The 12,684-nt window shown below is 49.2% G+C and overlaps 1 protein-coding gene across 1 annotated transcript in view; it reads right to left on the bottom strand.

Moving 5' to 3' along the window:
• LOC8026772 (cadherin-related tumor suppressor) overlaps positions 1-12,684 on the bottom strand; it is a 148,342-nt gene that overhangs the window by 37,271 nt on the left and 98,387 nt on the right. Inside the window, exons 16-21 of the mRNA XM_042289631.1 lie at positions 11,891-12,340; positions 7,615-8,074; positions 5,251-5,431; positions 4,061-4,314; positions 1,186-2,910; positions 243-482 (exon numbers count right to left, since the gene is read on the bottom strand). Coding sequence (XP_042145565.1) covers positions 243-482; positions 1,186-2,910; positions 4,061-4,314; positions 5,251-5,431; positions 7,615-8,074; positions 11,891-12,340 — 3,310 coding nt within the window. The remainder of the gene's footprint in view (positions 1-242; positions 483-1,185; positions 2,911-4,060; positions 4,315-5,250; positions 5,432-7,614; positions 8,075-11,890; positions 12,341-12,684) is intronic.

Raw genomic sequence — 12,684 nt, 5'->3', positions numbered from 1 at the left:
GGGGGTCAAATCTATGCAGTATCCATGAGAAATTATATTGTGTAATGCTGTCAAAATTATTTCAAGCTCAGGATGAGAGAATGATGAGTACGATATGTGCAGATTGGGAGTCTTCCAGGGGTGCCCAATAGATGGTGCTGTGTCCTCCAGTAGAAAGCAGTTACAACAAAAATGTGCGAACCGGCCTCTACGTTCTGTGGCTACAAGGAAAAGTAAAGGTCCAAAGATGACCAAACACTTGCCAGAATCGGCATCAGTGGCAGAGACCGTGAGGAGCTCCGAATGAACTGGTTCATTCTCGGGGATGATGATCTGGTAGCTGAGGGCGGTAAACACCGGGCTGAACTGGTTCTCTCCAGTGATGGTGACCGAGACGACCGTGTCGGCAGACTTGGGAGGCACGCCTTGGTCGGTGGCCCGAACCTTGAGCGCGAACATCTGCCCCTGTTGTCTCGGCAGGGGTTTGGCCACCGTCAGCCACCCTGTAACAACGCACCACGAAACTCTTCACACCTCCTGCAAAAGTTTCCATGCGCTGTGTGAGCAGTTTGCTCCTGTAGAACAGGATTACAACGGCAGGGCGTCTCCTTCGGAAGATTGGCCTCCAGCGCACGCGCTCATTGCCTTCTGTCGTGCTTCGAAGGTCATGAGATGGCGAAGTTATATCAAAGATGAGAAGCTTGCGCTGGACGTGAAACAAGTGAAAAACACCTCTGCCATTCCCACCCGTCAACGACTGTAGTTTGTGACGGTGTAACAGACGTCAATCAGTGCACGACATAAATTTCCTCCGCTGCAACTGAATGGTTAGAGTCTTCGGTGAAGGCCTACAGCCAGAAGAACAAAAGGTAAAGGAGCAGACGAGTTAGAGCATACTCAAGCAGTTAAATTTGACAGTGAAAAAGAACACAAATCAAAGGAAAAAACAACTTAGTAAGTTGGTGCCAATCTCGTATTACTAGTATCTTTTTCAGTTCTGGCTTTTCCAAGATTGGTTTTACGCACTGTTTTAGATTGCACACAATTCTGCGGAAGTTAAGTTTGTGGTGTCTGTCTTGTATCGTGCCGCACTAATGTAGTATCCCTCTTTCAAAACCACTGACTGCAGTGTGAAACACTTGTCTCACGTTCAACCGAGATTCTACAAGTCAAGCAACGCAAGAAACGATACAAAGACCAACGTACCTGAGGTCTGGTGTATGTCCAGCAGATCGGTGCCATTTCCATCGAAGATGCTGTACATCAACTCTGCATTGACCCCGACATCTTGATCGTCCCTTGCCGTAACTCGCACCACCGAGAGTCCCACAGCCGCGTTGTCTGGTAGCGGCGAGAAGTACGTTGTCTGCTCAAACTTTGGCACATGGTTGTTGGCATCCACGACGCTCACATAGACGGTCGTCTCCGAGGACAACGGTGGCTTGCCATGATCCGTCGCGAGCACGCGAAGCACGTGCTGGTTTTCTGGGGACGTGGCTCCTCTCGGAGACCGACGGTAGCGGAGCGGTTGCTTGCTGAGGACCTCGCCGGTTGCCGGATCCACGCGGAACAAGTCCGACGGCCGACGTAGCGAGTACGAAACCGCGGCGTTGGGTCCGGTCTTGTCCGCATCCGTGGCGGCCACGCGACCGACAAAGGAGCCGCCGGACTGCAGCTCGGGAAGGCGGAACCGGTAAGCCATCCGCTCGAACCGCGGAGCGTTGTCATTCACATCTTGCAAGGAGACCGTGAGGGGCGTCTCGGCCTTCCACGAACCGTCGACGGCCGCTACCTTGAGTAGGTACTCGTCGCGGAGCTCCCGGTCGAGCGGACCGGCGACCGTGACATTGCCGGTCAGCGGATCGATTGCAAACCGTTCCCCCGGGTTTTCGGTGAATGAGTAGGTGGCGTTGGCGTTCTCCGCGGCGTCGCGATCCGAAGAGGTCACCTGGATCACGAAGGCGCCGAGGGGCGCATTCTCCGTCACGTTGACACTGAAGAGACGCGTGAAACGGGGCGGGTTGTCGTTCTTGTCCGAGACCGACACGAGCACCGTCGCGGTTCCGGTGAGGCTGGGGTCCCCCTCGTCTCTGGCCTCGACGAGGAACCGGTAGTGCGCCACGGTCTCGCGGTCGAGCCTCGCCGTCGTGCGGAGCTCTCCCGTCGCGGCGTCAATCTCAAATGGCAGGTCATCGAAGTCGCGCGACGTTGGGAGCGGACGCAGCTCGTAGCGCAGCTTGCCGTTAACGCCGCTGTCGCCATCACGTGCGTGCAGTTGCGCCACAAGTTGTCCCGCCGACTGCTCTTCCCGCACAGACGTGTTGTAGACATCTCGCTCGAATTCCGGGACGTTGTCGTTGACGTCGGTGAGCTGCACGTCGATCCGCACGGCGCTGCTGAGTGCTGGTTCGTCAGCATCCCGAGCTTCGAGCCACAGCTGGAGCCGCGGAGTCGCTTCCAAGTCGAGCGCATCCCCGCGGATTACGGTCAGGACCCCGGAGTCGGGGTGGAGCGCGAATGCGTTGCCTCCGCTGGCAACGCGGTATGTTATCCGTCCCGCCGGACCCTTTTTCGGAGACGTCGCGGACAGAGTGGCCAGCGGGGCGACGCCGTTGCCGCCTCCCTCCGCGAGAGTGAGCATGCCTGGCGTGCTGGAACGAAACTTGGGGAACTGCCGTGCGTCCGCAGTGGACACGAACACGGTCATGCTGGAGACGAGCGGAACCCGGCCTTGATCTGTGGCGTGGACTTGGATCTCGTAGCTGGAGTCGTCGCGCGGAGAGGAGGAGGCTAGGCGGTGTGCCAGTCGGATCACTCCGGTGTCCTGTTGGATCTGGAACTTGTCCACGTCAGGTCCGGACAGGTGGAATACCAGTTGTCCGTTGGGGCCCGAGTCTGCGTCCGTTGCCCGGGCACCCAGAACGAAGTGGCCTGCGTGTTGGGTTGGGGTTAATGTTACAAGTGCTCTGTGCATTGTCAGGATAGATGATACTCTCTGGCAGCTGTCATTCGAGTATTAAAAAACCGTTTGCCGATACGTTGGAGTGAATGCCAGAGCAGGTAGTGCTACAAATTCGAAGATATGTGAATTGGAAAGCGTTTAAGTAACAAAAATATTCGCACGAAGTTTATTTAGTATTTATTTAATTCTGCACTCAAGCCCCTCTGGAATAACAGTGGCGGGGCTATGCGAGAAAAGAAAACACGGCAAGTAATTGAGTTGAAGTATGGTGGACTTTTGTCACAGCGAAATATTGTGAAAACAGAAAGAATAAAAAGTAGACACTAGGGAACAAACAAAGCATTTAGTGTAACAAAGAAAGTAGAAAATCCCCATCAAATATAGAAACCAAAATTTTCATGTTGCAAGTTAATTCAAACAAATTCTCAAACAGCCAGCACTGTCAAGGAAGACTGACTCACCAAGTGTGATTGCACCTTAGTTTTATCACCGAATGTTGTCTTCACTACCTGCATAATTGGGCACATTCATTCCTTCAGTTCTAAATTAACTCCCTCTTCGCGCCACCCCTCGGGAAACTCTGGCAACTCCGCTACCGCTCACCATTCTCGTATTCTTTCCCGCGTCCATTTCCACCCAGACCAAGGAACAGTGGTAGCATTAGGCAAAACAAAACGGACTGACATCCCCAATTCACGACACGCCCTTTCCCAGTCTCTTCTCTGCTTTCTAGTGGCCGGTGCGTTCACTGCATGCTTCGTCCCACCCCTGCGTCGAAAGCGGCCCCGAAGTGGCAACAGAAAATCATGTCACAAGGCCTGGCACATCACGCCCTTGCAACCCCGCCGGTTGGTCGTAGATTCGTAGCCAAAAAAGGTGAGCAAACGCGAGGGCCGCCGTCATCGCCGCGTCTCGTCTCGTGTCCGTCTCGGCTTCCGTTGACCGTCTGCAGAGCGACCCCCACGACAGGACAGTCGTCTGCTGTATGTGCCCCCGCTGCCGTCCCGCTGCCAGGATCGTGGCAGGCGACGGCACGACACTTCTTTGATGCCGTTGGCCCGAAATCGAGGGACCTTTTTTGGCACCGTGACGGTGCATACTACCGAAGTCAAATCTTACCCGGTTCGGCGCCGCTGGGCACGACGACGCTTGTGTTGGCACTGGCGAAGGTGGGTCGGTTGTCGTTCTGGTCCGTGACCAGGACCACCAGCTCAACCGTGGCCGAGTGGCGCACGGTCAGACCGTCGTCGTGGGCCACCAGCCGGAGCTCGTAGCGCTCGCACTCCTCGCGGTCCATCGGAACGCGGGCCCGCACTAGACCGCTCTCGGCGTCCACGCTGAATCGGCTGCCTTGCTCCCCGTGCAGCGAGTACCTGTTATAAAAGAAGCGCCGGTCCACTTGTAGCGCGTGTCACACGAGACCGCAATAGGAGTCGGTAAATTATCTGTTATCTTGCCGGTCGAGCCTTCGGCTACTCTGTCCCCCAGATGCTCGACGGTGCTTTCGGCAAACGTAGAACAAAAAGGTTGACCCCTTGTTTGTTTTCCTCGATGCAGGGACAGTTTATAGTTGATACTGTGGAATGAGCCTATGGCCAGAAGTAATTTTTTATTAGGAGTGAGGGCTTTTGAATTTTGTAAAGAATGGCTGAGTTGTCAAAAGCAGTGGCATGTGGCTTGACTAGTGCCACCGCCAGTATGGAGGTGTGTCAGAGGCCAATTTGCAGCCTACGGTACAAGGAGAGAGCGCTTGACTGTGTGCACAAATGCTCACTCGTCATAACCCGTGGCACTAGTCCGTTAATTTAATCTTTATGGAATTACACGAGCGTTTAAACTTTTTATGCATTTAAACAGAAATAGGTGAATAAAATACATATGAACATGTGTTAGCAGTCTGGTGTTTCAGTTGCATGCTGTTTCTCTGCAGTGTTCCACCTTCTGGGAGTTAGTGCGTATCTGCCATGGCAGTAGTATAATTTTAAAGTATAGGGTCAGCAGGTCCACGTAAAACATGCGATCTGCACGGATGTGATTACTCTACTGATCAGTCAATATATCCTTTAATCTAGCTAGATTGTCTAGTTCAAAAAAATACATCGAAAGAAAACATCATCACAACTGTCAGTAAAACAACATCATCAAACACGAAAAAAAAAAATAAGAAAAATCCTCCAGATATATTTCTACAAAAAGATACTCGCAAAGAGATCTGAGTAATGTTTCAGTTCTGAATAATGAACCTAAAAAACAACTATTATACGTCAAAACATTTAAAAAAGAACAGAGAAAAAAATTGGCTCACGTACCTGATGCGTGCATTACGACCAACATCGGCATCTGTTGCAGTGATGCGAGTCACGGGGTGATCAGCAGGCTGGTTTTCGGCCAGTGACGCTACGTAGCGACTGCGATCAAACTCTGGAGCATTGTCGTTGACGTCGCTCACAAACACGCTGACCGTGCCGGTCCCTGTCTGTCTGGGATTGCCTGCAAGTTTCAAAGTCCGTGTCACAGCTCAAGATCATCCTTTTGAGTTCGGTGGCAGATTCATTCGAAATTTTTAATCGACTGTCTACAAGGTTTGTAGCGAGAACAATGGGCTGCAACGAAATGAGCTGTAGCAAGGTGTGTAGTCTGGGCGAGGCAGTGCATGATCAGAATAAGCAGAACAGCGGAAAAAAGGACACAAGGACAAATAGAAGACATGCACACACACACAGCATTCTGTTGTGGGAGAAAAAGGCAGTCGAAAGTCAGCATGCATGTTTCTGTCTTCTACTTGTCCTTGTGTCTTTTTGATTTTTTCTGGGCTGTTTTACTTATTCTGGGTCAAAAAGACTTTTGGAGCAAAATGAATATACACGGGGTGTCTTTTTTTTAAGCTTTACGGATTTGTTTTGAAAAAAGCTGTGAAAGCTGCACTTACGCAGTGTGTGCAGGTGAGTTATCGGCCAGGGGGACATAGTGTAGGAGGCTAATAGTCAACTAATTAAGTAAAATTTGTTAATTAACTTTTTAATTAGTGAAAATAGACGTATGGTTCCAATTAGAAACTTGCTGAGCATCATCGATAACCACTAAATCAGTAGTTTTCAGAAAGGCTTTGAGCGCGTGAGAGGTGCAGTAGTGCGCTGAAGTTAATACTTGTGCGGCAGGTGCAAGGCTACCGGTGTGATAAGGTGCCCGCCTTGTACCTGTTGCAAGACTGACACCTTTAGCACACTGCTACGCTCCCCACGCGCTCAAAGCATTTCTAAAAATTATTGATTTAGGGGTTTTGGATGACACTCAGCAAGTTTCTAATTGGAACTGTATGTCTCCTTTTACTAATTAAAAAGTTAATTAACATATTTTACTTAATTAGCCAACTGATCGTTATGATCTGCCATTCATATACTATGTTCCCCTGGCCGTATGAATCACCTGCATAAACCACATCAGTGTGGCTTTCCCAACCTTTTCTAAACAAATCTCTTAAGCTTAAAAAAGGAAAACACTTTGTATATCATTAAAAATAAACTTGTATTAAAATTAATAAAAAAAGTGAAAGCCGTTTACAACTCCCTGTAACACCGAATTAGAGCGCAGCTCTTGAGGAGGAGGAGGGAAGGGTACTGGGGGGGGGGGGGGGGGGTGAAGTGACCTGGGGGGGTTCACGTGACCCTGAGGGGGTCACGTGACCCTAGGGGAGGGATCACGTGACCTCTGGGATCACGTGACCTCTGGGATCACGTGACCTTGGGGGGTTACGTGACCTTGGGATGACCTTAGGGGTCACGTAACCTTTGGGTGACCTTGGTTACGCCGACGGCGACGGCAACGCCGCTCAAGCCGGAAACGGGCCCCTAAGAGCTGCGCTCTAAAAATGTAATTATCACTTGCTTGTATGATGGGAAGTTAGTGCTGCTTTATATAATTGCACATCATGTCTCTGCTGTGCAGAATTCAGCTGGCACAGCTGTACAGCTAATAACCTCAAGGGTTTTAACAGCAAGAAAGATGCGTAGCAAATGTTTTCTTGCAGCAGATGTTTATGCCTAAGCAGTAAGAACTAAGAGAACATAATTAAGAATATTTTCTAGCAAGATAAACTTATTCTTTCTCCAAGAGGAGGATTTTGTCCAACTTCACAAACTAGTATATTACAGTCTTACATCATCTTGCTCCAATTTCTCAGCACAATTCATCAATGCAAATGCAGAAGCAAGTACAAATACTTACTCAACCATAAGCTTTTTGCAGATGAAAGGTATTTCACTGAATTTATTTGATTGAGGGGTTTATTAAGATCTTCAGACATTCAGTTTATGTGGTGATTCGTTTAGTATATATCTAAAAGTCAGATTTTATGTAGAAATTAATTTAGACAATGTAATAATAATAACAAAGTTTATTCAAGAAATATATAGTCTAATAAACAACATAAGGTTGCTTGAGATAGGAACATATATAAAAGAACCTCTTATTGTTTCTTTGTTTTTTGTTTTTTCATTTTCAGCAAATGATATTTTGCTGTGTATACCATTCCAAAAGGGCATTTTCATTTCACTTAACGTCCTGGCCAAGTATTTTTTTTTTTTGCTTTACCTTCACACAAGGCCCCAAAACAAAAAATAAGATAGCACTCTCAGGAAAAAAAAAAAGGGATTTGACGCAGTCCGTTCACTCACCCGAATCCACGGCAAGAACAGTGAGCAGGTAGCGGTCACGCAGCTCCCTGTCCAGCGGCCGCTCCAGCGACAGCTCCCCCGAAGTCCCGTTGATGCGGAACGCTCCGTGCCCCAGGTCTTCCAGCCGGTAGTGGATCGGACCGCTCGGGAGTTGGTCCGCGTCGTGCGCCGCCAGCGTCAGGAGCACCACCGGCGTCGCCGCGTTCTCGACGACGTGCAGTTCGTACGGCGAGTCGAGGAAGGCGGGCGCATTGTCGTTGACGTCCGTCACCGAGATGGTGACTGTGGCGGTGTCGAAGCGGAGCTCGGAGCTGGCGCCGGCACAGTCTTCGGCCTGGAGGGTGAGGAGGTAGCGGGTGCGGCGCTCGTAGTCGAGGGAGCGGCGGACCCGGAGCACCCCGGTGTCTTGTCCAACGGAGAAGTCATGGTTGGGGTCGCCCGCAATGATGGAGTAGCGCACCTGGGACAAGAGCCTTTCCCGTTATCGCATGAAAACCCCACACGACGCGCTGCGAATATAAACTTTGTCGTCGTTGTACGGAAACGATGAAGTGACGCAGCTCAGACGGAAGTTTTGGCAGTGTTGAATTCGTGCACCTCAAACAAAGGCTCTGCTGTCATTGCGCGGCAATGAAAGAGTGAAGCACTTCAAACGAATGTTTTACCGTTATTGCAGTGCAATGACGGAGTAACATACGTCGGACGAAAATTTTAGCTTTATCGTATGGCAACGATGGAGTTACACACCTCAAACAGTAGCTTTACCGTTATAGCATAGCAAAGATAAAATAATTAATTTCAAGCAGAAGCTTTACCGTTACTATATGGCAATAATGCATTAAAGGGCAACTCCGCTTCTTTTCCAGTAGTGCAAAACTATACAGTTCTCTTTGTTATCATCTACAAAACCCCCATGGCAAATATTACGACGGAATTCCGCCTAGAAGTTCATTAAAATCGCTGTCAAAGTTTGACAAGCACGAATCCGCTGGTTTGGGATGAGACGTGCGGGCCAGACAACACTGCCCGGATGCATTTCCGCTTCCTCCAAATTCCTTCTTCCGGCACGTCCGTGACGTCATCAAGCATATACCGCTTTTTTTTTTTTTTAATTTTCTTTTCTTTCTTGGGGAGAGCACGGGTGGCGCCAGCGCCGTGAGAGACGTGAGTGACACGCTCGGCCGGCCCGGCGCTCGACTAATGATACTACTGATAGGCCCATCGCCTCGTTGAGCGCGGCTTGTGTGTTCAGTGCGCATACTTTTGAACACCAAGTAAAAGGAGGAGAGGGAAGCTGCTTTTGTAGGAATTTTGAGTGACAGGTTAACATGGGCGTCCGCAGAGGGGTGCAAGGGGGGGCAGTTGCCCCCCCTTGGAATTTTGAGGGGGGTGCAGGAAGGGGGGGGGGGAGCTGCACCAACACCAGTTAAAGGGTACTCCGGTGGATTTTTGACTACCCAAACTAACTACATTTTCTGAATAATATGGACTTACTGTTCCCGGCAGGCAATTTTTTATCTAGAAATTCAAAATGGCTATTGAAAAAACGGCAAATCTAAAGGGCAAAAAAAAAAAGAAAAAAAAAAGATAGTGTTAAGGAAGTTTTGACTACGTGGCGAGACCGGCAAAACTTGTTTTCGACGCGTTGTGTCTTTTTTCTGCGGCACCGCGCTTCCGTAAAAATTTCCACGTGTTCTCAATGGCAAGACTCACGGCTTACGGAGGGTTTTAAAAACTCCTTCGACGAATGATGACGAACGAGTAGAAAATGTGTCTTCAGCACGCTGCCGCTAGCCTCCGTAACGCTCCAAAAACGCGATTTTTCGACATGCAGGATGGCCGCCCAGTGGCTATAGTGGTTATAATGGTTATAATGTACGCTAGAGGTTATAATGTACGCTAGAGGTTCAACTGGCTCTAGTGTCTATGCGACTTCCGGGAGGCAAATTGAAGCAGACAGCAACCAGTCTACTTTTGCGGTGCTCCCGTGCATTCCTATGGGAAATCGTGCGTGAATTTTGTCTCTTCGCCAGAAAATAACACGAACAACTTCTGTCATTTTGGTTGTAAAGGATAGTATGTACCTTTAGTAATATTGTAAAAGTGTAATTGCTTTAATTACAGTATTTTTCTTCACCACTGAACGATGTTAAGCTGCTTTATATTTCAGGATTAAACCTCTGTTCCATGGCAGGTATGTTAGAACGAGCGACGATTCTAAGCAAACTAACGATCGAAAGGAGTGGAGAGTGTGTTCAAGCTTCGCTAGCATTCCGGTGGCGCTTATATTTTGCTAATATACCGGTCCTGTCACTCTATGTAAATGACTCCGTCGTGCATCTTTACAATCGGTTAAAAACTTTCGAATGTAAAAAATAAAGTACGTGGGCTACGAAAGGTGCGTCTTTTTGTTATTTCCTATGTCAGGCAGTTTTTATCGGGCACGTTTTCTCTGACTTCTCCCTATTTGCGAAGATTTGCAGCGTGCGGTTGATGATTTGAACCCAGAACATGCATGTTGGCACATATTCATGACCAGAAAGAATAAAGTAGCACTTATTTATTGCGAATCGAACTATACTACGTGGCTTTTAATTTATTTTGATCGCCTGCATGCACAGGGAGTTACTTATCCAGTGTTACTGCGTACTTCTTGCCGTCTCTCTTGATTTCCTACATGGACTTCGTTCGTTTGACAGGTATATCCCCCATGGTGGAAAGCGCCGACGCCGTGTTCGCGCTAACAGTGTCCGACAGTGCACAAAAGTACATGTACGGAGCGGTTTTAACACCGTTTTTCATGCCACGAATTTCAAGTAAAAACGCTGTAACTGACCAATTATTTCGTCTGCGTGACTGAGAAATGTTCCAAGCTACCTAGTACGTACGAATAATTCGTGATATTTGCTGTTATAATCGAGCGCAGAGAGAAAATGCACTCGCTTTTTCCCATAGAAATGCATTACCGGAAGTCAATTTTCGACTGGTTGCTATTTGCTTCAATTTGCAGCAGCACTCTAGCGCCAGTTTAACCTCTAGCGTACATTATTATAACTTTATGGTGGCTTCACTCGCGGAAGCGGGAAGCGCGATCCAGCAATTGTCATAGAGATCAACGGGTGTGCAGTGCAAAATCCAGGGCGCGGCCGTGAAAGCAGGTAGAGAGTAACGTGGAAACATGCTGAAAATAGCCAACATAGCTAACATCCCCGGGGGGGGGGGGGGGGGGGGGGGGGGGGGAAGGAGGAGGATAAGTGTGCACCCCCCTGGAAAAAGTTCTGCGGACGCCCATGCAGGTTAATCTTCTATAATCTTCTGGAAGGAGAATAGCGACGCCTGTGCTAATCCAGGAGGCACAAAGGAGGATCCTGATAAGAGGGGAGCTCCTTCTTCTCCTTGTATATCACGTGGGTGTACATGCTTAGTGATGCCGAATATACAATGTTGTCCGGCTTTGCCATCGTTTCGGTTTCGGTTTGAGATCATGGCTAGAGTAAAATTACACGAAAAATATTTTATTTTTCGCGAAACAAAGGATTGGGGGTTGTTTTTGAGTGCTTCAAAAAGCAAAATCGGCCACTATCTCAAAATTTTTGAAATTAAGCGGAGTCGCCCTTTAAAGTACCTCTGTTAGGTTTTTTTGGTTTTTTTTTCTTAGTGCATTGTGAAGATGTGTTTTGTACATGGTGTAGATAACGTTTAGATCGGCTTGTCATGATTTATTTGGAGAGCAAGTCGTCTGCTTCCTGCGCTGGGGTTGCGGTGATGTCAGAACGACGCCAAGTTCAGATAGGCTATGATTGGAAGGATAGTGAGTAGACCTCAATGCTATGTGCCTTGAGGTCTACCCACTATTTTTTTCGATCAGCCAATAAGAGCTCGGCGTTCTGACACCATCGCAACCCCTGTGCAAGAAGCAGACAAACTTGAGCTCCGCATTGCTTTGTTAATTTTATGTGTAGGCCTTTTGAAAGTGCATTTTTAGTCTACTGCTGAGTTTTAGCTGAGATATGCTTTGCAATTACCCCTCCTTTCCCCCCCCCCCCCCCCCCCCCCCCCATATAATGCCCTTGAATGGGGTTTTGAAGTGTTGCAAATAAATAAATAAATAAAGGGAAGTTTTGCTGTTATCCTATGGCAACGATGGGTAACACACATCACATGGAAGTTTACGGCTCTGATACATCGTCAAAAGTGTGTAGGGTCTGCTCAGAAATGCCCTTCACATTCGATGCACCCACAATCTGCCTAGAAGCAGCGGACCGACCCGACGCACCTGTCCAGATGCTCCCTCGTCCTGATCCGTGGCGGACACCCGGAGCACGCTTGCCCCGACGCTCGAGTTCTCCGACACCGCCGCGCTGTACTGCCGCGGGTCGAACACGGGGCTGTTGTCGTTCTCGTCGAGCAACCGCACCCGGAGCCGCTGCGAGGCCACCCGCACGGGGTGGCCCCGGTCCCGCGCGGTCACCAGCAGCTCGTAGCTGGCGCGCTGCTCGCGGTCCAACAGTCCCCGGACGCGGAGCAGTCCATCCACGGGTCCGAGGGAGAAGGTGTGCTCGGGGGAGACGCTGTACTCGACGTAGCTGTTGCGTCCCTCGTCGCGGTCCACGGCCTTGACGGCCATCACGATGGTGTTAGCCGGCGCATTCTCCTGGACGCTGGTCACGTTGGGGGTGACAAATTCGGGCACCATGTCGTTGACGTCCTTGAGCACGATGGTCACCTGCACGGTGACAGTCGCAAAGCGTGGAGGTGGTTGAGCTAGAAACGAGGGACTTGAAGACGGGACCTCGCGTGAGCATTAACCCTTCATTGACAAGACATACGAAACTCGCTTAAAACATTTATTTTTTGCAATTGCTTGCAATTGCATGCGCTGTCCACATGAGCAACACGCAGTTGGCGTTCGAAAGGCGTTCAAAAGTCGGAGGTTTTTCGCATTTTCTCACGTTTAGTTACATCTTCGGGGAAAATGAACGTGATATTCATATTCACTGAATAAAAATACTCTAGAGTTCACCTCCAACCGGCTTTTTTCATGAACCTCTTCAGCTTTTCTTTAAATTT

Source organism: Ixodes scapularis, unplaced genomic scaffold, assembly GCF_016920785.2.
Source record: "Ixodes scapularis isolate PalLabHiFi unplaced genomic scaffold, ASM1692078v2 PGA_scaffold13__105_contigs__length_92229423, whole genome shotgun sequence".
Lineage (NCBI taxonomy): Eukaryota > Metazoa > Arthropoda > Arachnida > Ixodida > Ixodidae > Ixodes > Ixodes scapularis.
This window is presented reverse-complemented; position numbering and strand designations above follow the sequence as displayed.